At 48.3% G+C, this 24414-nt stretch overlaps 1 protein-coding gene across 1 annotated transcript; it reads right to left on the reverse strand.

Annotated features, from left to right (window-relative positions):
* Positions 1–444: 444 nt before the first annotated feature.
* NEMF (nuclear export mediator factor) lies at positions 445–24166 on the reverse strand. Its single transcript, XM_027459538.3, has 33 exons — positions 22965–24166; positions 22701–22769; positions 21932–22034; positions 20877–21002; positions 20641–20789; positions 20378–20445; positions 17080–17166; positions 16046–16122; positions 15092–15162; positions 14926–15001; positions 13829–13891; positions 13418–13495; positions 12837–13045; positions 11080–11265; positions 10537–10600; positions 9930–10018; positions 9197–9300; positions 8742–8804; positions 7675–7787; positions 6972–7029; positions 6396–6454; positions 5792–5912; positions 5413–5686; positions 4560–4602; positions 4429–4478; positions 3841–3988; positions 3485–3562; positions 3214–3408; positions 2595–2627; positions 1687–1793; positions 1561–1604; positions 1387–1466; positions 445–760 (listed from the first exon to the last, which is right to left on the reverse strand). Exons 1-33 carry the CDS (start codon positions 23021–23023, stop codon positions 683–685), a joined length of 3222 nt encoding a protein of 1073 aa, XP_027315339.3. The 5' UTR covers positions 23024–24166; the 3' UTR covers positions 445–682.
* Positions 24167–24414: the final 248 nt, after the last annotated feature.

The following is a 24414-nucleotide window of genomic DNA, read 5'->3' on the forward strand; positions in this document are numbered from 1 at the left end:
TGTGGCTTCAGGAAGCGCTGAGGGCGGTGCAGACAAGCACCAAGATGCACTTCAGGAGCTTTGGGGGATGCTGATACAGCAAACGCAGCGTTGTTTTGACCCAGGCTCCAGCTCTTCTCTGCGTGCTGCTCTCCTACAGGGGTGAGAATTGCACAGCACCATGAGGCTGTGCTGCTGGGAGCAGGGAAATGGCTACAGCTGGAACTGGGCTTATCTCCTGGCAGCTGAGGGTATGTTAGGGGAAAAAACATCCTTCTGTCTTTCCTCAAGTAAAGCACTCTGCCCTGAACCACTCCTGCTTCCACTAGGACCCCCAGTCCAGATTAGGAAGCAACAGAAGAGCAATGCTGTAAGTTAGGAGTAAATTAAGGGCTGCCTTTGCCCGCAGCTATAGGGAAAGAACACTGAGCTCCCAAATTCAAAGCACAAGAGAAGAGACACCTCGGCAGCACGGCACTGACCCAACGCCAGCAATTTACTCGCACATTTCTCTGCTGTTTATCTCAGTGAGCTGTCAGAGTCCATCCAGCCCCCAGTGGAGGAACTGGTCCACATCTCACTGCCACGGAAGCTGAATTCAGTCAGGGGAACAGCGCTCAGGCCGGGGCTGGCTCTTCCCAGGCTGAAGGTGCAGCTCCTGACTGCACAGCACCAGGTGGGGGGCGATACCTCCAGCCCCAGGTCACTTTTTCTTCCTGTTCAGCAGGTTGGGTGCGGATACCTTCACTTTACCAGGAATATTTCTTGACAAGTCAGTATCCTACACAACAAAGATGAGGAATTGAGCGTAACAGCAGTGCTTTTACAAATACCTTCCTCACCCCTGCGAGCGTTTCTGAGGCCAGTGGCACGGATTGATGTGCCCGTTTCTGCTGCCTTTCCCCTCAGAATACAGGGCTGACATCAGGCTTCTGGTCTCTCCCTCCAGTTTATTAATGGGAAACTTATAATGGGTTTCTTAATGGGAAACTTTTAATGGGTTTCCATGCAGCTTCCACCCCTCGGCTCCATTAAGATGGGGGGGCTGAGTCAGCAAGTCCCTGGACACTGCCTCAAGATCGTTAACCATTAATTGTGGTTTTTCTAGCAGAGTTCCATGACCAGTCAGCGTTAGGGCTGCTGCTTTTCAGTATTTCCTGTCACCGAACAGCTCAGGCTGCCCAGCAACCTGCAGGCATGGACATGAGCTGAGAAATCCGCCCCTGGGGACTGAGAGCGGGGAGGGGCAGCACCAAGGGGCAGGGGGCAGTGGCTGGCAGAGCCTCCCCCCCCCCCCAAAAAAAAGCAACAAGTTTCTTTGAAGCATTTACCCCCCAAATTGTCACCAGTGGACATTTTTCTGCTGCTCTTAGACTCATAAAAGCGAAAGTATGTAAAGAAAGTCACCTTGACGCTGCGGAACAGATCCTTTTCTCTTGCAGTAGCTTCTTTGGACTGCATAAAATTATGCAGGGCGATCTTTGCAGCTGTAAAACCACGGGAAAGACTTAAAAACTCCACAAACGTTCTGGTTTCGACAGGTAATGCACCGAGAAGGATGGAACTGCTTTAAATCATTACCTTTTCCTTTCTTTTGGGTGCCTGGCGTGAGCTTGACTTTGTACCTTTGAAAAGAAGAGGGCTCTGTGAGTCAGACAGCAGGCGCCCCTCTGCTGGACCTTTCCCCCAGGAGGCGCCGCGACTCACTTGTAGTTTGTCATCGCCGTGTAGGGAGCGCAGATGGGCACGGCGAAGAGCAGAATGTCCTCGGGGTGCGGCTGCCCGGTCAGGGAGTCCAGCAAAGCCACGGCCTCCTGCAGGGACAAAGAACTTCTGGGGAAGCAGGGCAGGGAGCAGCACTGGCACCCGAACCCACCTCTGTCACTGGTGTGGCTGCAGGGTCGCCCCTTCCAGCTCAGCTACCAGCTGGAATTGCCCCATCACAGCTACGGGGCTGCCAGGATGTACTGAATTTAGGTTTATCACCTTCACTGGTAATTAATTACCAAGCCATGGCTCATTACTGACCAGCTTTGATTGCTAATATCACATCTTAGTGATCTTAGCTTAAAATGGCCTAAAGGGGGCCCCCAAATGCAGTTACATCTTCACAAGGTCACCAAAAACTCCCCCCTACAGCCAACCCTCCTCAGTTAAAAGGTTTGAAGAACTGAACTTATTTCCAGCCTTGGGCAACACGCCCAGCCTGTAATTACAGAGCACTCTGAAGCAATTTTACACTTAAACAACCTCCTAACCCCGACCTCACGCTGTGTCCTCCAGCCCAGAGCCACCCTGCTGGGGGTGCAAAAGGTCAGAGGCGAAGACGGGGACGAGCTCCAGTTCCTCCAGTCCCTAATTTCCATAGGGGATGTGCGCGATGAGCAGTGTGAGAAATAAAAAGACAGAAGCAAGCTGGGTTCCAACAGCTTTGGGCATGAAGGGGACTTAAATCAGCAGAACCAAACCCTTCTGAGGGGCTCAGGGTGGGAGCCTCGGTGCCAGCCGCAGCCTGCAGGGCTCCAGGCGTGTCCCTAGAGCAGGGCCCCTCCAGCTTCCAGCAGGACCAAGCCCCCTCCTCAGCACGTACGGGAGGTTCAGACGAGAGCGTTTACCTCAACTCCTGGCTGATCCTGCTCCTGGTCATCCTGTATACACAGAAAAGGAGACATCAGAGCTGAAATGAGCACACAACTGCTTTTTTCTCCCCAAGTCCCCGGAGAAAATAAATTCTTTTAGCAGCAGGACACAGAAAGCCAAATTTCCACCGCAAAGACAGCTCAACTCGTTTGAAAGTGAAGGTAGAAAGAGCGGTTTCGTGTAGGTGGGGGAGGATGATTTCCTTCAAAACTCTCATTAGCTTGGCACATGCCAAACTGGGAGGAGAGAGCTGGGCTGTGATTCAGATCCTGACTCACAGCAACAGATCGGGCGAGCTCAGGGACACTTCTGCTGCACCGAGTGGGAGGATCGATTTATCTGAATCCTTGGCAGCCTGGCGAGCTGCTCCCAAGGCCTCGTTTCGGCTGTGCTGAGAACCCAGCACACAGACAGACTGCTGCAGGGTTTTGTGCTGCTGCCTGAAACCGACGGGCTCCCAGAGGGATGGCATCAGGCACGCTGTTCTCCATCAGTGCCCAAAAGCAGCGAGAGCTGCACCATGCAGCACCAGGAGGGTCATGAGAGTGGGTGAAAAACAGCAGACACACGAGGAGAGGCCAGCACGCCGCTCACCTTCTCGTCCTGCTGCTCCTCCAGGGCTGGGTCCTGGGACTCATGCAGCAGGACTCCTCCTGGGAGCATCTCCTTGCCACCGCCAGCACCGCGATGTCCAGACTTGGGTTTCTGCTGTTGCTTTTTCACTGTACTTTCTTTCGTTTTCCCCTTTTTCCCTTTTTTCCCCTTCTCCTCCTTGTTTGAGCCTGCAGACTGCGGTTGCACACAAGAGGTGGTTGGAGCCGGCACCCTGAGCGCACCAAGGGGATGCAGAGCTCCCCTCACTCACCCCCAGCAGCTTCATGATGAGCTCCCGGTCCTCCTCGTCCTGGTCCTTGTACTTCTCTTTCATCTTCTTCATTTTACTCTGGAGAAGAAAAACACAACAATTTTAGGAACGACGACTTTTGCAGGGCTTTGTGTAGCCACCCAGAACCAGATGCTGACCCCAACAAGCGTGCTCCTTCCAGGTCTCCCAAAGCTCTTTCAAAGCAATCCCTAGCGACCGAGCTTCACCAAGAGTCTGCAGCTCTCAGGCAGCCAGGGACCACACGGAAAAACCCAGAACTTCTCCCTGTGCGGGAGATGAGCCCACACTTCACGTGGTAACAGCTCAGCTCGGGGGCAGTGCAGCTCCCTGCCTACCTTCTGGCCCCGCTTGATGGGCTGAGGGGCTGGCACACCCTTGGTGGCGTTGGGAGCAGGGGGACGCTGCGGCTCCGGCTCCTTCTGCTTCTCCTCGGGTGGCTCCACGTTCTCAGAGTCATTCTGCTGCTTTTTCTTCTTCATTTCTCTAAAGAGAACAAGGACAGGAGCACCCCGGGGTGACGGCGCCTCGCTGAGCCCCCTTCCTCCTCCCAGCTCCTGCTCTCCCACCAGTGCTGGTGAGTCAGCCGGAGCAGGCTGCTCTCCACGGGGGGAACCCACACTTGGAGAAGAACATTTCACAGCCTCCTCCTCAGAGATGGCAGCAACGCCAAGCTGAAAAGCTTCCCTCTTGTTCAGGCTCTCCGTAGGGAGGCTTTAGCTGCTGGAGCAGGAACCCCCACATGCAAACAGTCATCTTCAAAACTTCCCATCCCCCCCGGCTGCTGGCTGACCACTGATAGCTCTGACAGCTGCGGGTTTCCAGGTTTCCTGGTGATGAAGACCAGGCTGACCCCACATCCCACTCACAGGGAGGAGGAAATGAGGAGGAGGCGTTCACCTCACCCCAAGCACTGAGGCTCTCACCTCCTCTCCTTGGCAGAGAGATGCCTTCGCCCCTGGGACTTGCTGTCACTCTAAGAAGGGAAACACAGTTAGAGCCTACCACGTCCAGCAGCAGCTGATGCTTTTGCCATACGCCTGGACTGGGGCCTTACCAAGCTGGGTTCTTCCTCTTTGGGGACAATTTTCTGCAGGGATCTGTGGGGAGATCAAAACGGAGCTGGTCAGTGGATGAGGAGCAGCTCAACCCTGCAGGCACCACCACCAGCCAGCCTGGGCACATTGCTTTCAGCTTTCTAGATCTTAAAACTTCCAGAAAAAGGGCAGCGATGCTGGGATGCAGCTTACAAACAAGCCCTCAGATCCCTGCCAGCTTGCCTCGAAGCACACACACAGCACAGGCAAAGAGCTCCCTGTGCGCACAGCCCAGATGGGCCACGGCATTCCCTGGGAGAGCTGCCCGCTTCCACCCACCCCATCGTTTTGCCTTCCATCCTCTGAGGAGTTCCATTTCCAGAGGCACGTGGAGATGAGCTCATCTCACAGCCACACGCAGAGCACTAATTCAGCACCAGCTCTGCACAGCAGCCCATGACTCAGTTTCTTGGGGCTGAACGGCAGTTCAGAGGAAAAAAAAAAAAGGGGCAGCCATCTCCCGAGGAGCAAAATCACTGCGTGGGCAGTCACGGGATGCTGAGGCCAGAACGGGGACTAACAAACAGCGGCCAAGGAGCCAGACACCCCCAGGCAGGGAGCAAGCAGCTGCGTGTGTGCTTCAGGAAGGGGGGTGCAGAGCAAGCAGCCCACAAAGAAGCGCCTTGTAGCAGGAAATGGCACGCAGCACGGCAGGATTAGCACGGTACAGGGTTACTGCCCTGCACCCTGACAGCCTGCACCAAAAGAACTGATGGCATCTCATCACAGCCCTGCCCTCGGCAGCATTTTAACAGTGTGGAGATTCCACAGAGGGCCCACGCTGCTGAGAAACGCAGCTGCTTCTTCACTTACCTTTGAGACTGAAGGTGCGACAGGTCGATGGTTGTGTCTGGGTAATCTACCTCTTCTTCCTTCACTTCATTCTTCGGCTCTGGATGTTCCACTTCATCCTCAGATTCACCATCATCCTCTTCGGACTCCCCCTCCGGCGCAGGAGGGGTGTTTGCTCTGCCCTGGTCGAGGTCAGCAATGCCCTCATCCCGATTATTCTCAGACACAGCTTCCACATCTTCCGGTGCTTCCTCACACTCTGCTTTTTCTTCTTCACTGCTGCTGTCCCCTCCTTCTACAGTGCACAGGTGAGGAAAACACAGCTGACGTTAGGATTGCCTGAGGCAGCCAGGTCTGCTTGTCAGCAGCACACACAGAGCCCACGTCACACCCACCGTACCGAGCAGCTCCACTTCTTCCGACACCAGCTCACTGGCGCTGCTGGAAACCGTTTCGAGATCCTCATCCTGTACTTTGACCTTCCTCTCCTCTCGGTGCCTCCAAACGCAGCTTTCGTCCACCTACCAACAGGGGCACCTCACGTTAGGCCAGCACCAGCCCCGATAAGGCTCGCCAGCCCACGCAGAGCACACCCGACTCAGCCTTATGCTCTCCCTTGGAACGCTTCCTGCAGTTCCAAGGGCAGAAAACAACCAGCACCTTCAGACCTGAGTCTGACAACCTGGAAAGCACAGCTAGCTAGGAGGCAGCTGCACAAGCAGCAGACTCTCCCTAAACACACACATCTCAAACAGCTGATATAAAAATTCATCAGACAGTAAAGTTTGCTAGTTTGTAACAGGGTCTGTTTGCTTTAAATCAAGACAGGGAAAAATGGAAATATGAGGAGAGTGATTTTCAGCAAGACACATTTTATGAGATTTGTCCCAGTGAGGAAAAGAAATCACTGGGAATGTACTGATAAGTAAGAACTAGAAATTAAGTCTCCTACAGCTCAAAACAAATTGCAAAGGCCAGCAGGATTTGCTCAGAGGAAGCAGTACCTTAAACAAGAAGCTAAAGCCCATCATCAGATATGAAGGTGGAAGAAAATTCTTCTTCCCTGAAAAACAAAGGCAGATTCTCATGAAGAGGTTTAACAGCAGTGTTAAACAACACCTTTTCAAAACTCCTTTTTATTAGAGGCTTTAGGCTGCCAGAAATTACACCAAGGCTTGTTCTAGCTCTTGGATGACAACAGGGGAAACACTCAGCTAGTGATCTGCTGTCCAGGGCCCAGCTCGCAAACGCTGCTGCAGCACCTGGTGCTCCTTACAAACTGCTCGGGACACTTTGAGAAGATCGGGATCTGCCGGCTGCCACAGAGAGGGGGGCAGCTCAGCTGAATTCCTGCCACCGCGGGACAGCACAGCATCTTCAGACAAAACGGGTGCCCCAGCCCTGGGGGTGCCCAAGGCCAGGCTGGATGGGGCTGGGGGCAGCCTGGGCTGGGGGCAGGGGGCCCTGCCCATGGCAGGGGCTGGAATTAGGTGGGCTGTGAGGTCCCTTCCAGCCCAAACCAGCCTGTGGTTCTGTGAAAATGCCTAATGTCAAAGTCACACAGTTCCTTTGTGTCTCACCTCGGATCATGAAGCTTCCAGTGGTCAGGTATTCTCCTGTAGGTGCAGTTTTGGAAACCTAAAAAGCATGATACAGATTTTATAAAGAGCGTCTGTAAGAGAAGACCAGCACTGTGTAATAACAGCACTAACAAGAGCAACGTCCAAGCAAGCCACTTTTTTAACTTAAGGGAACAGCTCTGTAGGAAGACTCTGTACCGAACGGTTTCCTTCTGCCCTTTGTAGGATATTTTCCTAAGAGATGTTTCAGTTCAATCACACAATGATTTTACAAGTCCTGGGTGAGGACCTGGGCGAGTGAGGCAGTAAGAACACAGAAAGCACCTCGACCTTCAGTTTAACGTGATCTCTCTGCCCTTAGAGTGGAGTTGCTTGGAAGCAGACTGAGACCATAGCTAATGCACAAGCTAGAAGCCCAACTGAAAAAAAAAATAAAAAAGGAAATTCCTCTTTAATGAAAGTGCTTCATCTCTGGTATCAAGAAGCCAAGCTTGCAATATTTCTTGTGGTCACATCAGGTCAGAGGTGACTCCTCCAACCCTGCCCTAAGTGCAGCAGAGCCAGGGAGAACTCAAGGACTGGTATCAGGGAACAGGAATTTCATCCCCATCCATCAGTTCCCCCCCAGAGACGCTCCATCTGCAGCCCCACACCACTTCCTTTGGATGTTCCACCTGCACAGGTCACGCTTGGGTGTCCTTACCTGGTTGTGGGAGACCCACCAAGCACTGGTGACAACCCGGGCATCCCAGGCAGCGCTGTAACACAAGGCCATCGTGCCTGCCTCCGTCAGGGTCCGCGGAGGAATGGGTTCCCCTGCAACAGTCACAGCCAACACACCAGTTAAATCAACTACAAACACAACAGATGAGGCTCCCCAGCTTCCACACGCCCCCCGATCCAGCACGTGTCCTTCCCAGGGGCACATGGCTAAGCTGGACAGACCTGGGGGTGGTGGTTGAGAAGAAACTCAACACGAGATGTGTGCTTGCAGCCCAGAAAGCCAACCGTGGCCTGGGCTGCACCAGCAGCAACGTGGCAGCAGGGAGAGGGAAGGGATTGTGCCCCTCTGCTCTGCTCTCCTGAGGCCCCACCCGGAGCCCTGCACCCAGCTCTGGGGCCAGAGGGAGTCAGGGAGTGTGGTGATAGGACAAGGGGAATGGCTTTAAACTAAAAGAGGGGAGGTTTAGATGAGATATGAGGAGGAAATTCTTTACTCTGAGGGTGGTGAGGCACTGGAACAGGCTTCCCAGAGAAGCTGGGGATGCCCCATCCCTGGAGGTGTTGAAGGCCAGGCTGGATGGGGCTGGGGGCAGCCTGATTTAGTGGGAGGTGTCCCTGCCAATGCAGGGGGGGTGGAACTGGATGATCTTTCAGGTCCATTCCAACCCAAACCGTTCTGTGATAAGCAGCATCACCAGCTGGTCTTCACAGCTCCCCAGCAGGAGCTGAAGCCCTGCCACTGCTCCTTTCTCAGCTCTGCATGGGAGCAGAAGCTGCGCTGCTCACAGCACGAGGCCAATTTTTGCCACCTCCCAGGACTGGGGCACAGGCAGGTTTGCACAGCTGGTCCTCCATCAAGTTGATAACAACTTGATTTTGGAGGCAGCGATGCCCCTCACGTCCTAACTGAGCCATCTGCTGGAGCTGGGTGCTGCAGCGTGGGGGGAAGGCAGCTCGCAGGGCTGGACGCAGCCACGCAGTGAGGACACCACCAGCCTGCAGGGCCCTGATATCCCTCCAAGTCCCTGCAGCAGCCCCACAATGTACCTGTCGGGTTCTTGATCACACAGCTCGTGGCTCCATGGAGGTCAGCATGCACGTATATGTCCCCTGAAAAAGAAGTGACTCGAATTAGTCACGTATGGGGTAATTCCACAGGTCAGTAGAGCTAAGGTAAAAAAGGTTCCCAGTGGGAAACAGCCCTTTTGTCTGCAAAGAACAGGATGGGAAGAGGACCTGGAAGTCTTTTAATCCTCCCCAGCTGCCCCAAGAAGGATCAGCTCCTTTGCTCCTTAACAGACACTTGTCCTGCAGTGCTGGAGGGTCCACTCGCCCCCAGCCCTCCAGTAACAACACACACACAGCCTCCAGGCCTCACCAGCACCAAAGCCCCTTTATCTGAGGCTCGAGTTAAGAACAAACCAGGCAGACCTTGCCGTGTTGTTCTCAGACACCTGGAAAACGAGACAGAAAGCTGATACGCCCCGCTCAGTCATGCTCACCTGGCTTAAGATAGCGCTTTACAATTATCTCATTCTGCTGCTGATCTCTCCCAGCAATGACAAGGTAATTCTCCGAGCTGACGAACCACAGGAACTTCTCAAACCTGCCAAATTACATCAATCCATGGGGGGAAAACCACATTGGGCTAGCAGAATGCTCCAGAGGTACTTTTTGTGTCAAAGTCTGGGAATACACAACTTAGTATCTGTTGCTTATAAAAAGACACTGCAAATAGTGTCATATCCATTGGCATGCCTGCGGCATGGAAACAAGACACGGTACAAATATAACATCACTGCCAACAGTATTTTGAGATGAAATAAATACTGTCACCACCAAGTCCAGCTGCCTCCTATTTATTTTAATAATTTACTTATTAGACTATAAAAAGCTTTGTTGAAACATTTTTGATCTACTGTTACTATTTCAATGATGCTGAGCTGCCAGAAAGTAACAGCCAAGTTCCCTAGTTTTACTAAACCCATCTTCCCAGCTTTGTTAAAACCCAGAAACTCAGCTAAATTTTAAGTCCAGCTCCACTGAAAGGAACTTTTCCAGACAAAGGCTCTAACGGGATCAAGCCAACAACTTAAAGCAGCAGCTGTAAAGAGACTCGATACGAAGTGCAGAGTTTAGCTCCACTTCTCAGCCAGTGAGGTCAGCCTGATGCAGCTGTTTTAAATTGATGCATGCTCACAACACGTTAGAAAATGACAACAAAACTGTACTTGCCAATAGACCTTCCTTGCTTTCTGAATGGTGGTAACCGTCTGAACTTCCTTCAGCGTCTGCTTCGTCTTCTTCTCAGCTGATTTAAACGCCTGTTTAGACAGAAAGCATGACCCCGATCAGCCAGCACAGGAATCATAAAATTGCTAACCAAACAACAAGAAGGATGGGAGAAGTTTCTCTATTATTTTTTTTTCCAGAGTGCAGGCTCCACATACAGCCTGCATTCCCTTAAGGCACAAAAGCACATTTAAAATCTTCATAAATCTCTGCCCCACATAAGTGGTCCCTGAGAAGATTATCAGCTATCTGATCATACGGATTTCCACTGATTTTCCACCCCTGCCTCTGCAATTACTGGTTTGTCAGTACCTTCACCGTGCACTTGTCTTAAGTGTTCATAATGCTAACAAAATAATACAGGAGAGGTCTTCAATCCTCTATTCAGTCACCTTAAGAGCTTAACAAGAAAACAACCTTGCTGCTGTTTTTTTCCCCCCACTTTTCATGTCTCATTAGCACTACCTCAACTACATCAGGATTTTCCACTTATCAGTGACAGGGACTTTGATTTTAATTATCATCTAAAAATGAGAGAAAAAAAAAATACCTTTTCTGCAGCTTCTACTGTCTTCTGCGTTTTCTTAGCTGCATGTCTTTTGTGATCATAGTACCTGCAAAAGAGAAGCTTGTTTATGATTTAACATACTGGGATTTCTAATATTTTTAGGACATATGATGTATTTCTCAGGGTTCTTTACATTTGTACTAAAGTTCGGTTCTGATGAAGTATTTCTAGCTCAGATCTTTAGTTTGGCCTTTCCCTGAGAAAAGCAACCAAATGGTGAAACTTCCCTTCTGAGACTGAAGGAACATGGTGTTTGCACTGCTGTGTGACAAGAAGCAGCCACTCTGTGTCACTGTGCAGAACCGTACTCAAAATTAAAGCACTGCAATAGCTGGAGAGCAGCCACAACACTGAGATAACAGTTTTGGACCAGGAAAATGCGCATCCTAAACTCAGGGCATCTACCCACTTCCATTGTTATTTTTAAAAAGCTATGCACAGAGCCTTTCCTATGATGTTATCACCACCAACTGAAGGCACACAGAAAATTTCTACTAGCAAAGCACAGTTTGCTGTAAGCCTTACTTTTTGGCGTTGGCATACGCAGACAAACTGAGATCAACATCGACCAGTGACGGTTTGTTTTTCTGAGGCTTCTTCAACTGTTTGTTTTTATTTTTCTTCTTTTTCCCCTTTGGCTCTTCTGTTTCTTCTTTCACTAAATCAGCATCCTCCTCCTCTTCTTCCTCTTCAGATAACACATACGGGTTCCTAAAAAAACATGACATCATGTGATTGAGATAAGAGAAACAGTTGTTTTTTAACCATAGTGCAATGCATTTTTACTTCTCGTCTCTCATGAGGACTGGAAATGGCCTAAAGAACCCTTTTCACTACATTTTCATCATGCAGCCACAGGAAGGCTCCAGGATGCAACGCACGCAGGTTTGTATCTTAGAGTAAACCACACTTTGGAGAAAAAAGGAAACAAAAGCACAAAATAAAGAGCTCACATTTCCCAATCCAAGGACATGACATTTTCCAAGGCAGCTTTTTCTATCAAAAGATACACATCCACGTTACCAATCTAACGAAAAGGCCAAACTTAAAACAAAGAACAACTCTGAAGATCTACTTGCATGAAGTAAAGAAACGCACAACGTTATGCCTGATCACATGAAAAGAGAGCAGTTGTGCTGTCACACTGACTCAGGGAACAGCACAGCAGTGTACTGGTTTAAAACCTTAAAAAAAAAAAATCAGAATTGCGGAATCCCAGCATGGCTGAGGTTGAAAGGGACTCTGGAGGTCACCTGGGCCAACCTCCTCGCTCAGGCAGGGCCCAAAATATCCGTGCCACTGTTTTTAAGCAGTTATGCTGAGCACACATCAGATGGCTTTGTATTTGCTTCTCAACAGTACATTAAATCCTGCTCTACCTGGCTATGCTAAGTCTGCGTAGCACAAGGCAGTGGAGGAGCATAAAATAATGTGCTTCGTAAAAGGAAAGACATCTCCACAGTCTCCTGTACTGTGGAAGCATGATTCAAGAACTGGGGGGCTGACTGAGCTGGACGGTCAGCGCAGTGATCGTTACCTGCTAATGAGACAGACAGAGGTCACAGCTGCAAACACAGACCTCGCTCCTGAAAGCGAGTTCACTTCACATACCAACATTTTTGAAAATGAGGTAATTAAAAATTTGTAAATTAACTTTGCAACATTAGAGCGTTCGTACCCGAAGTTCTAGCTATAAAAAAGAAAGTCTAATTTTTTTTTTAAATCTCTGGAATCATGACACAGTGTCAAATCTGTTTTTTAAAAACACTCCGGATACCGTCTCACTGCCTGCTCTCTCGTCAGGACTTCCACAGCAATGAGCATCCAAACTTGCAGCTCACAACAGCTGCAGCCTTGAGCTGTCATCCTTTCAGTGGACTGCCTCCACCATCGAAAGGGACAGGATCTCACATGAATTTTAGGTGGAAGCAGAATAAAACGTACACAGTTAACTGCTGAGCAATACAATGGTTGGGACCTATACTACTTTAGGACACCTTCCAATATTTTAGGATATAGTCGGCCAGACTAAAAATACCAAAACAAAAGCTATTGCAGTAACCAAATTATTATTTTTGAAAGCAAAAAAGAAAGCCCGTTAAACTATGCTCTCTTCGCAATGTTGTTAAGAAAACATCAGTAACAATTCAGTAAAGAAAAGTTTTATTCAGTAAAGAAAATTTCAGTAACAATTCCTAAGCTAAAAAGATGGTGGGAGTGCAGCTCCCAGCACGCAGTCAGTCCTACTCACACTTGGTACACGTGCTCTGCAACGTACTCACCTCAGCAGCATCGTGATGTGATTTGTCTGAAGCTTTAATTCCTTGATTGCACTTGCAACAGGGTCCCCCTGTGCCTGAGCTTCCTTAACGATCATTCCAATCTCTGTCCAGTCTATCTGGTTGGCCAACGCGCTACGGACCACCTGGATGGCTCGGTCAACGATCTCCAAGTTCATCTCTATAAGCTCTCCTTTGATCTTATCAACTTCCTTAAGGTAAGAAAGAAATTTACACCCATTGAAGCTAAACACATACTAGGCAATATTTTAAAAAGTAATAGTAGTAATTAATATTGAGACAGAATTCAAAAATGGCACAGAACTGATCACAAGAGGCAATAGCCAACTTGTGTCTTGCAAGCAGAGCTGCACAAGCAAACTTTGGCAAGAGAGGTACAGAGCATTTGTAGGGGAGCAGAGACCCACTGGGCCAGCCCAGACTCCCTGGGGGGTACAGGGTGCTCACTGACAACAGAAGGCGTCGCTGTGGGTTCTAGCACTGGCCACAGCAATCGTGACCAGCAGGTACAGTTCTTAAAGAAACATCTTGCATCTTCTTTGTTAAAAAGATCCCAGTCTTACCTGAGCTTGCTGAAGAGCTTCTAGCCTGTTCTCGTGATCCCTGCGGACATTTTCAAGTTTTTTCAATGCTTGTTTTTCCTTTCAAAGACAAGTAAAATGGAAAAATATTCTATCTCTATATATGTGACATCATCTCATCATCTAATCCCTGTGAGACACTCAGTACAGCATTCCAACATAGAAAAACATAATGGCATGAGACACAAAGTTTCCAAAGTACTGTTGTTACTTCAACTCTGCATACAAGCAATTGCTGAATTATGCAGTTTGAAATCCATACCACATCATTTCCGTACCACAAATAAGTAAACACCACCTTCCCCACCCCAAGCTACAGAGACCAAGGGCCCTAAAGAAGCATTTGAAGCTCAGAGAGCCACCTCAGCTGTTCCAGCCTGGGTGAGAGCATACCTGCTGCAAGGCTTTCAGGTCAATTTTCTGTCCCTCTAGCTTGGAGTAGAATTCATCTGCTGCCTACAAGAGAAAATCAGTTTTAAAATCTCCAAGTTGCACTGACTGATACCAGCAACAAGCAGGCAGAGGAGGTTTTCCCCAAGAGCTGACTGCAAAGCACTAAGAAGAGACATGCTAAAACGGGGTTCAACAACTTCCTCCATTTCACCTTTGCCTGAGATGAGTTCAGCGAGGCACTCTAGGTTATGTCTCACCACAAACAGTGGGCCACACACAACAGAAAATAGCTGGCCAAGCTGGACCCTCATTTTTTGTTAATAAATGATTAATAGGAACCTGCTGTTGCATATTATGTGCAGCCATTTTATCTGCAGAGCAATTCTAGACCTGTGTGCCCTGAATCCCTGCTGCTTCAATAGGTCAGTTAAAAAAAATAAAATACAGAAATCCTAGAAACTAAGCCTAAGAACCGTCCCTGATGGGATGCTCCCGTTGCCAAACACTGATTAAAACAAAAGGAGAGGAAGGTTTTAAGGCTGCTTAGACCATCAGTGCTGTGAAGGAGATGACAGAAATTCAGCCAGGAAGCAGGGCAGGAAAGTAACACAGGAACTCTGAAGATCAAGGTTAGGAACACGCAGTTAATGATTCCAGATAATGTTAACAAGGATCAGGAAGGACAACACTCAAGGAAACACTAAACCAGATGCCTCGGGCTTTCAAAGGGGTCGCTGCAGTGAAAGCTCATCTCTGGTGAGAGCTCAGCATCTGAACTCTCCACTAACAAAACATTTGGCTGCCACCAGTCCGGGTCAACAGCTTGGCATGTTCCATGCAGACCCAAATTCAGTGCCACGTGCCATCATTTCAGCTGCAGGACCTACTAACCAAGTCAGCAAAGACAGCACCACTCAACAGCAGCCTAAAGGCCCTGTTTTACTTGGCCTTTTATGTGTAAAACTTCTATCCATAAAATTAATCACCTTTTCCAAGCTCTATGTTTTCACTATCAACTTTTGCACCGCTTTTTAATTACTCTTCTTAGCATCAGTCAATTAAAGCACTTAAGTACAGCATCAGCAAAAGCACTGTACCTTATTGAATGAGTCAAATTCCAAGTACGGACATTTTGAATGTTGAGAAAACAAGAAAGGATGAAATTCCTCATATCTGTAAAATACACATTTGATATTATCACCTGAAAACTAATTTAGGTTATGCAGACTAGAAAAATAGGAAATAAACATTTCAGATATTTACGTGTAGATATCTTCTGCGGGTTTATCTGGTTCCAAGCTCGGCTTTTTCTCCTTTTTCTGGATAATATAACCCTAAAGGAACGGATAAATATGACATCAGCATTTGTCTTCGAAAATGATCCCCTTTAAGTTGGCAAAGCAGCCAGTTTCAGGTGCTGACCTCCTGATCAGCATGAGACAGTACTTCACGCTAGCTGGGAGACTTTATGGCAGAAGCAACATGACATCTTATTCCTCCAGAAAAGGTGAACTTATTTTAGGAACCTCAGAACTGCCCAAGTTGAGTGGTGCAGTCGATAGAGAAGGAAGGGAAGCCATCCAAAGGGACCTGGGCAAGCTTGAGAAGTGGGCCCTCATGAACCCAATGAGGTTCACCAAGTCCAAGTTCAAGGTGCTGCACCTGGGTCAGGGCAATGGTTTTAAACTAAGAGGGGAGATTTAGATTCGATGTTAGGAAGAAATCCTTCACTCAGAGGGTGGTGAGGCCCTGGCACAGGCTGTCCAGAGAAGCTGTGGCTGCTCCATCCCTGGAGGTGTCCACGACCAGGTTAGAAGAGGCCCTGGGCAACCTGATGTAGCAGGAGGTGTCCCTGCCCATGGCAGACTGGAACTGGGTGGTCTTTAAGGCCCCTTCCAACCCCAGACATTCTGTGAATCCATCCTACAAATTAGCACACAAATGCAGGGCTGACAGGCAGAACAGCGTTATCTACCATCAGAGCACAACTGCAGTTTTCCTAGGACCTACATCATCTGCTCATAAATTATTTAATTGCTGTACATTCTGTGCAAGGAGGTTGTTTGTATTACCCAACACCACCAGGAGCACAAGCTCCCAGAACAAAACCTGAAGCTGATAACCCCAGAACAGGCACGTTGTGAACAATAACTGCCCACTAGTTTAATTCTGCAGTTCCTGCGTGACTGCTAACCAAGTTGCCCAGCTGAGACCCACCTTTCCACTGAAGTCATCCGTTAGTGCCATATATTCTTCAGCTTTTTCCAAAGCAGTGAGTATTTTTTCAATATTTTCTAAAGAGAGAGGGGGGAGGAGAGGAATATTTTAAGACACCTAGAACAGAAAGATATTGTTACATAAACCTAGCACAACAGCAAATCAAAAGACCCAGGCATCAGCTCTTCTAAGTGCCTGGAGCAGCCTGTCCGACCTAACCATGTCCATGGCAAGCTCCAGCTGTGGCCCTGTCAGATAGTCTAAGAGTAGGATCCCAGTATGGCTAAAAAATAAAACTGCAGATATCCTGCACCCTGTTTTTAGTAATTGTTTCAGTAATTGCTTCAGCAATTACTATTCATTCTAAACAGGAGCCTCAGTACACATTTTATGTTTGGAAGGCGTTCTTTTTTTAAATATATATATATATGCACTTTAAAGACATATTTCAAGTTCCATGAAGAAAGACCATATGAATGCTAGCAGTTTATACGATAAAACTGCAGAGAAAAGCATAAACCAGTTCCTGTAAGCTGTTTGTTATAAAGTCGATTTATTACAGCACCATAAAGCAGTACAAAGTAAAAAATCTGTTTGATTTATGGCAAATATAAAGGACATTAGATTTTTCTGTAGTCTTATTTTTCTTTTCTGACTTTGAAATTTTGCAATAAATGTAAAGCCCCTGCTTTGTCAAATCCCCACCATGTTTGTTATCAAAAAAAGCCAAAGGAAGACTTTGATGCCAACTCCTCCCTATAGAATTCTTGTAAAATATCCCTTTACCTAGCCAGAGTTCACCTGATGTTTAAGGAAGCGTCTCATAAAACCACTGAGACTATAGGAGGAGTCTTACATTCTATTTCAAGAGTTTTAATATGAAGAAGGTTGGTCCCAACCTAAGAATAGTACAGCATGTAACTGTGTGGTCAGAACTACAGGTTTAAGGATTGCTCTTCTCTTTGAAAAGAATACTACCCAGATATGACAATGATCAAATATGTACAGCCTCTAAAACATTATTTTCTACGTACCTTTATTTTCCAGATTTTGATCTATTTTGACAGAACCAGAAAATCCAGCTTCTATAAGGCAATGCTCAATGAGAGTGGCTCCATAAGCTATAGAAAAAAGAAAAAAAAAAGTTATTTTATAGAGGTGATTCTCCATGAAAACTGTATTCACATTAAAATCATAAGGAGTGTTTCAACAAGCTACAGCCAAAAAACTACAGTCACGATCCTTAGAGAGACTGGGGAGAGCAAAGGCATTGTGGTCCTGAATTCAGAAGGTAGGATCTATGGCAAGCAGGTCATCAGGACTCTCGCAGTAGCCCTCAGAAACACTCACTGGTGGGCAGAGCTGACAGGTCTCAGCTTACGGTGTGAGCTTTTACAAACTCAGGGATGCTTAGGTTCATCTGGAAGTGGGAAAGGTCAAGGACTGAGTGGGGATATTCAGGAAGGCTGAGCTTCATGTCGGCCTAAACAAAATAAAGCCTTTAAAAATTTAAAAGGGGGTAGGAAAAGAACTGAGGAGTGTAGGAAACCCAGTAAGGGTGGAAAACCACCTGGTCTGGGACAAGGTAGCACAAAGGGTGAAGTCATACAGGCTGTGTAGCTTGAAGGAAAGAAGTGGGAAAAAGCTGTCAAAGCTAAAGGTGAAACTTGAGGGGCAGCGGAAACAGATGGAGCCCCATTTGAACAGGGTGCAGAGAAGCAGCAAATGAAAACAGGTACAAGATCCTCCTCTAAGATGCTTTAAGACAAAGAAACAAGCTGGGCCCTTGGTAAACCACCTTTAACTGAGGACAGGCAAAAAAGAAATGAGGAAAGATGACAATCACTGGGACAAGGCAGCACCAAGCTTAGGATGATGCACGTGGCCTCACAGAAGGTGACCCCAACAGACAGTGGGACAGCCAAGAGACCATGAAGGCAGGGCACAGAACGGCTAAATCAGATTTCAGCCACCCAGTCTGCCCAGCTGAATGCCACACCAGGGTATGAGGTCGACACTAACATTATAGACATCGTTACCAACTGTTTAATGGCATAGGTAGTCAGAGAGCTTCTCTCATTAACCCACAGAATCTGAATGAAATATCACTGTTAAAGAGCTACACAGTAAGAGACAAAACACACTTGAATTCAACATCCACACCAGCACAAATTGGTCTTAAAACTTTTCTATTTTCAACTCTTTTTAGCCTAAAGCCTAGAACTAGCAGAGCTTTGTACTAGATACAGAAGAGGGACCACAGTTCTGCATTTCGCCTAATAAATTTACCAGACTGTTAAGAAGACACAGACACAGGACGTCAAACAGATACAGTCTATTCAGATCTCCAGAAAACATTTAGCAAAGCTCATCCCAAAGCTCTCAGAGATGACACGATGCCATCAAGTAACAGACCAGCCCCTTCCTGGCTGGAAGTCAGGAACCAGAGAGGAGGCACAGGCTGTCAGCTCCCTCCAGGAGGGAAGCAGAGTTCTGCAGGGACCTATGCTAGGGCCCACGCTGCTCCATGTGCCCCTGAACAAAGCCCAGTGACAAAGCAAATTCTGCCTAAGCAAAAAAGACCACAGTAAGCCGTGAAGAACTGGAGGAGACAAACACTGGTGATTAAAGAACTGGGAGAGAAACTCACTGTAAAACAACACAAATTGATGTATGTGAGGAAAGACAGTCCTGCTTTTCCATGTGCAGCAACAGAACCCAACCAACATTTCTGCTTGGGAGCAAGAACAACAGATGGCTCTGCAACAAACTCCACTGTCAGTGAACATAAAAACATCAAGCTGTGTGTTGGGAACTTTTGGGAAAGGAACAGCAAGTGGAACGAGGGAAACCGTGCCACAGCACGAACCTGTGGTGCTCTGCCACTTTGAATGTTAGGTACGCTTTTATCTACCCTGTTTCAAAACAGGTAGAGCTAGAAAAAGGGAAGAGGACAAGTATCAGAGGCTTGGAACAGATTCTGTACAAGGAAAGACTCAGAAGGCTAAACAGTAAGGGCTGGTCAGCCTAGAAATGACCAGGACATAAAACAAGTGGTGCAGAATTGGTATGAAAGCAAGTGCAAGTCCGCACCACAGGACACTGCAGAAGTTCGTACAGGCTCAAAAAGAGATTGGGTAAGCGCATGGAAGAAAAATCCAACCCAAGCTATTAAATTCAAGGATGCCTGCTGGTCACTGCTGCCTAGAAGTCTCTAAAACATAAAAGTATTGGGATTGAGGGGCTGTTCTGGGGAAACAGCAGTGTTTCTGTTAGGGTTACAGGCTAAGGACCAGGCCCCAGCCCGAGTTTAAGCTGACTGAGTAAGATGTGAGGAACTGCAGAACACAACATCAGAAAGCCCTGGACACAAGAGCTCCCAGCACGGGAAGCAAAATAAGTTGCACTGAAACTCAGAGGGATGGTCGGGTTTCACAAGTGGTTAAGGAAGAGGTGTAAGAAAAGGCTAAGCTCACAGGAGGGAAGAATCGCAGCCCTTTTAGAGAGCAGAACCTCGCCAGGCCACCAGTGCCTGAGCAATCAGATCAGTGACGCTGTAAGGCCGAGGCTACCTAAATCACAGCACCAGATTTGGGTAAAGATAGCACAAAACTGGGACCAGTGGGAGGAAGCAGTTGGCAGCAGGTTGTTTATTTAGGAGAAGGCCACGGTGGAGAAGGAAAGGAACAAAGGTGGTGAAAAGGGGAATCAAGAAATGGGAAAGCAATACTTTGGTCTGCAAATCAGAGCATTTAAGCTGCTCAGGGGTGTCTGCCAGGCACCCTGCATCAACAGAACCAGCAGAATAAAACAAACTTGTCCTCATCACATCACACCAGTCACATCTATTCTGTGCTCAGGAGAACTGGGGCACAGGGTGCTCTGCCTGCCTACCAGAGAACACCCAGACACACAGATTAATCGTGCTGGTTTTACCACACCAGTACTGGTTGCGGGACTGGCATCCCCCAGCCACTTCCTAGCATCCCTGCCCTGCCTGTACATGTAACACCTCCTGGTTAGTACCACCAAAGACAGGAAGCTGGGCAAAATGCATCAAATCACTGCTCCAACAGAGCTGTTCTCAGGCCTTCATCCCTGCAGGATCACAGCAAGGCTCATTGTGCAGCTTGCTTTGAATCAAAAAATAAAATCTGTTTTCAAAGGCTTCATTTTTTGTTGTTTTTCAAACATACATAAAAGCAGACTGTCACCAACAACCTCAAAAAATACAGACAGCTTGAAGTTACTCAAATATTCAGTATCATCAAAACAGGACAGATATTGCCCCCATTTCACCATTTCATTTCCAAGTGAAACAGAATTACTTACGAAGATGCGGGTTAAGAACCCTCTTCAACTGCTCCCCCTTGGGCGCATTTGATATTATTTCAGTTAACCTGCAAAAGATAATAAAGAGTTGCAAGAACGTGATTTTAAGATCACGTTGTATTGCTTAGAAGCAACAAAACATTTTCAGTATTAGAAGAAGTGCAAAATGGCTGCGGGACATGAAAAGAATACCCACAGATAGAGTACTTTTCGCACAGTAATTGGGGTTTATTCCAACACATACACCACCTAAAAGCAGCTACCTTTCCACGGTCGGCAAAGGTGCAGGTGCTTTTGCGCTGTCAACTGGGTATCGCTCCCGAACTGCAAACCTGACATCATCTGCTTCGTCCGTGCGAAATCTCAGGATGTTCAATATGAGGTATTCGTGGTCTGTCAGGACGATGTTGCCCTGCAAGAAAACACCCCAGGGGACCATCAGCCAAGGCCGTGCTTGAGCGCTCGCTTGCAGGGAATGCACGTGGAGCCTCGCACTCACCCTGTCGTACAGCTCGATGATGAGGTGATAAGCAGCCTCGTTGCTCCCAAACTGGAAGTCCACGATCCTGTCTATACCCAGCTGCTTCACGCTGACCAGTCTTCTGGTTTTCAAATGCTTACGGCACTGCCAAGAGCAGAGAACATCTGTCAGATGATGCAAAGAGCCCTGCTTGTGATGTTTTACACTGAAATGTATTTGTTGGTATTCTAAGCTATCGATCCCTGCTACAACACTGACCGCTTCTTTCTGAATACAAATACTGGAAAGACAAAAATCCCAATCCCAATAATACAAAAGTAAGGCAGGTCTTAGGAAAAATAATATCACCTTGATATTTATAGATAATACAATTGTTCCAGGTTCTTACGTTAAGTGATTTTTGCCATTAAAACTGCTGTTTGTTCAGTCATTATTCAAAGCAAGGTCATCAGTGTCACCTCAACAAGTGAGCAGTTAGTTAAAGTCCAAAGACTTTGTATTACAAAGAGACCCAGGATTAACCCTGCATCAGCAAAGGACACGGAAAGCCTCCCAAGAGAGTCTTTGGGGAGCCATTTCCATGAGGCCACATCCAGAGGTGGCAAGCTACGCAGACCTGACCTGTGAGACAGCCCTTGGGCTGCATTCCCACAGACCTACCTAGAGGAATGCAGCCCAACAGCTTGCCCCAAGATCTGAACCCTCAGAGTCTGGCAGAGCGAACAGAAGGACTCTATTAACGCAGCGTGCTGAGCCCAGGACCTACACGTTTGGACAATCCAACTGGAATGACAAGGACTTCACTGCAGCAAATTCTGAAAGGTCTGGGTGGCACCAAAAACGTTCTGCAGGTTAACACCAGTCTTCGTAAATGTACAGGCTCATTGTTTTGGGTGCTGAGAATCAACAACGTGATCCTAGGGCCACACGTGCTGCTTCCTCACCTTCAGCCACCTGCCTGATCAGGATCCACCAGGCAAAACCTTTTAGTATTTTCTTGTTTCCAATGACAGCATGGTAACATTATTTCTTTAACGACTTTCTTTTTTAAACGAAAACACAGATTGGTTTACCTTCATTGCAAAGCTGGATGGCATCATGTTTTTTGGCCATTCGAACTCCGTCGTGTGAATCCGTATCCCAGACTCAACCAGCAGCGTGGCCTTGCAGTCGGGTCTGTTACCAAAATAAAGATTTACCACTTGGTACCTGAGCAGCCACCTCGTGCTACACACCAGGCTGCACTGGGATGAGACCAAAGCACCACAGGCAGGAGCGCATCACCTGCAGAAAACACTCACCAAAACCACTGGAATCCATCAAACAGTGCTGCAGCCACACTGACAGCAAAAGGATGCCCATGTGTGAAGTTTATAGACAAAGGGCCAAGGAAAATGGTTTTGGAGTCCGAAATCCCCCAGTGCAACTGGAGGCAAGGAGGTGATGCTGGGCCCAGGTGAGACACGATGCAGCGGACAGGTTGGGGACAGCAGCGTGCCATCCCCACCACCTGGCCTGGGAATTAATATCACTACAGAACCGAGGCTCTGCCCTCCTGAACACCTCTCCTACTTTCCCACAGAAAGAAATAGGGATGGCTGCGTGCTTTTACAGCAGCTCCTGGGGCCTTCTCTACCTTTGCTGCAGCATTTTGCTTGTTTCACAACGCTATGTACGCTACCCCCAGGGCCTTCCAGAGTAAAAGTTACTGAGAAAATGACAGGATTCCACTGAAAAATGGTCAGAAAAGCGAAACACCTGCCAGCAGCAACGCCATATGTACAAAAATCGCAATTTCCATACATACAGTGACTGGGTAAGGGGAGTTACAGCGATTCTTACTTCTGCAGCCGGATGAGATAGGTCTTGTTGTCCACATCGTAAACATTGCTCACTCTCATTCCCAGCAAGCTGCCAAAAAAATAAAAAACAATAAACACGGCCGCGTTACGAGCAGAACCCCACACCACACCACACGGAACCGTGCCGGCGCCTCAGGCAGCGGCGGGGCTGGGGGGGCACGGGCTGCCCGGGCACGGTCTGGGGGCCCCGCACAGCCCCCCCCGGTGCCTCCCCGGTGCCGTGTGTCCCCCCCCGGTGCCGTACCTGCGGCGGAGCTCGGCCAGCAGCGCACGGATATCGATGGTACCGAAGCGGCCCTTCATGGCGCCGCCGGCCCGGCCCGGCTCGGCCCGGCCCGCTGCGCATGCGCCGCCGCCTCACGGAGCTCCAGGGGGCGGGCGAGCCTCAGAGGAAAAACGGTGCGGGCGGGCCCGGCAATGAAACACAGAAAAATAAACACAGAATCATCACAGAATCACAGAATGACAGAATTTCTAGGTTGGAAGAGACCTCAAGATCATCGAGTCCAACCTCTGACCTAACACTAACAGTCCCCACTAAACCATATCCCTAAGCTCTACATCTAAATGTCTTTTGAAGACTTCCAGGGATGGTGACTCCACCACTTCCCTGGGCAGCAAAAGGAGCCCGCGTCTCTCTGTGTTGCCCAGGCTACGCTGCAGTGGCTATTCACAGGCGCGATCCCGCTACTGACCGGCACGGGAGTTTTGACCTGCTCCGTTTCCGACCTGGGCCGGTTCACCCCTCCTTAGGCAACCTGGTGTGCCCCGGCTCCCCGGGGCTCACCATATTGATGCCGGCCTTAGCGCGGACGCCCGCTCGGCATAGCGCACTGCAGCCCAGAACTCCTGGGCTCAAGCGATCCGGCGGGCTCAGCCTCCCGAGCAGCTGGGACTACAGGCGTGCGCCACCGCGCCCGGCCACCGCTGCCCCACGTTCCCCTCAGCCTCGAAGGGAAAATGGTGCCCCCAGCCCCTCAGGATGTCCGCAGCAGGGCGTCCTCTCCCTCACAGAGCCGCTTGTTAATCCGTGTGTTGTCTCCCAGAAGTTCAGCCGTTAGCCAAATAGAATCATAGGATTATTAAAGTTGGGAAAGCCCTCCAAAATCACCTGCTCCAACCACCCCCTACCACCACTGTCACCACTAACCCACGTCCCCAAGCACTACATCCAACCTCTCCTCAAACACCCCCAGGGACGGTGACTCCACCACCTCCCTGGGCAACCCGTCCCAATGCTTGGCTGTTCTTGCTGAGGAGAAATTTCTCCTCATTTCTCACCTGAACCTGCCCTGGTGCAACTTGAGGCCATTCCCTCTGGTGCAATAACGAGTTATCTGTGAGAAGAGGCCGACCCCCAGCTCCCCACACCTTCCTTTCAGGTAGTGAAAACTGGAAGGACCCCAAACTCTCACAGGGGAAATATAAACAACCCTAACAAAGTAAAATAAAATAGAATAAAATAAAATAATAGAACAAAATAGAACAAAATAGAATAGAATAGAATAGAATAGAACAGAATAAAATAAAATAAAATAAAATAAAATAAAATAAAATAAAATAAAATAAAATAAAATAAAATAAAATAAAATAAAATAAAATAAAATAAAATAAAATAAAATATTTGGAGTGATAGCTATAAAAACAGAAAAACCAGTGATACACCATTTTCCGGTCTGCCCCCCAGCAACAAG

The sequence above is a fragment of the Anas platyrhynchos genome, chromosome 5, assembly GCF_047663525.1.
Source record: "Anas platyrhynchos isolate ZD024472 breed Pekin duck chromosome 5, IASCAAS_PekinDuck_T2T, whole genome shotgun sequence".
NCBI lineage: Eukaryota > Metazoa > Chordata > Aves > Anseriformes > Anatidae > Anas > Anas platyrhynchos.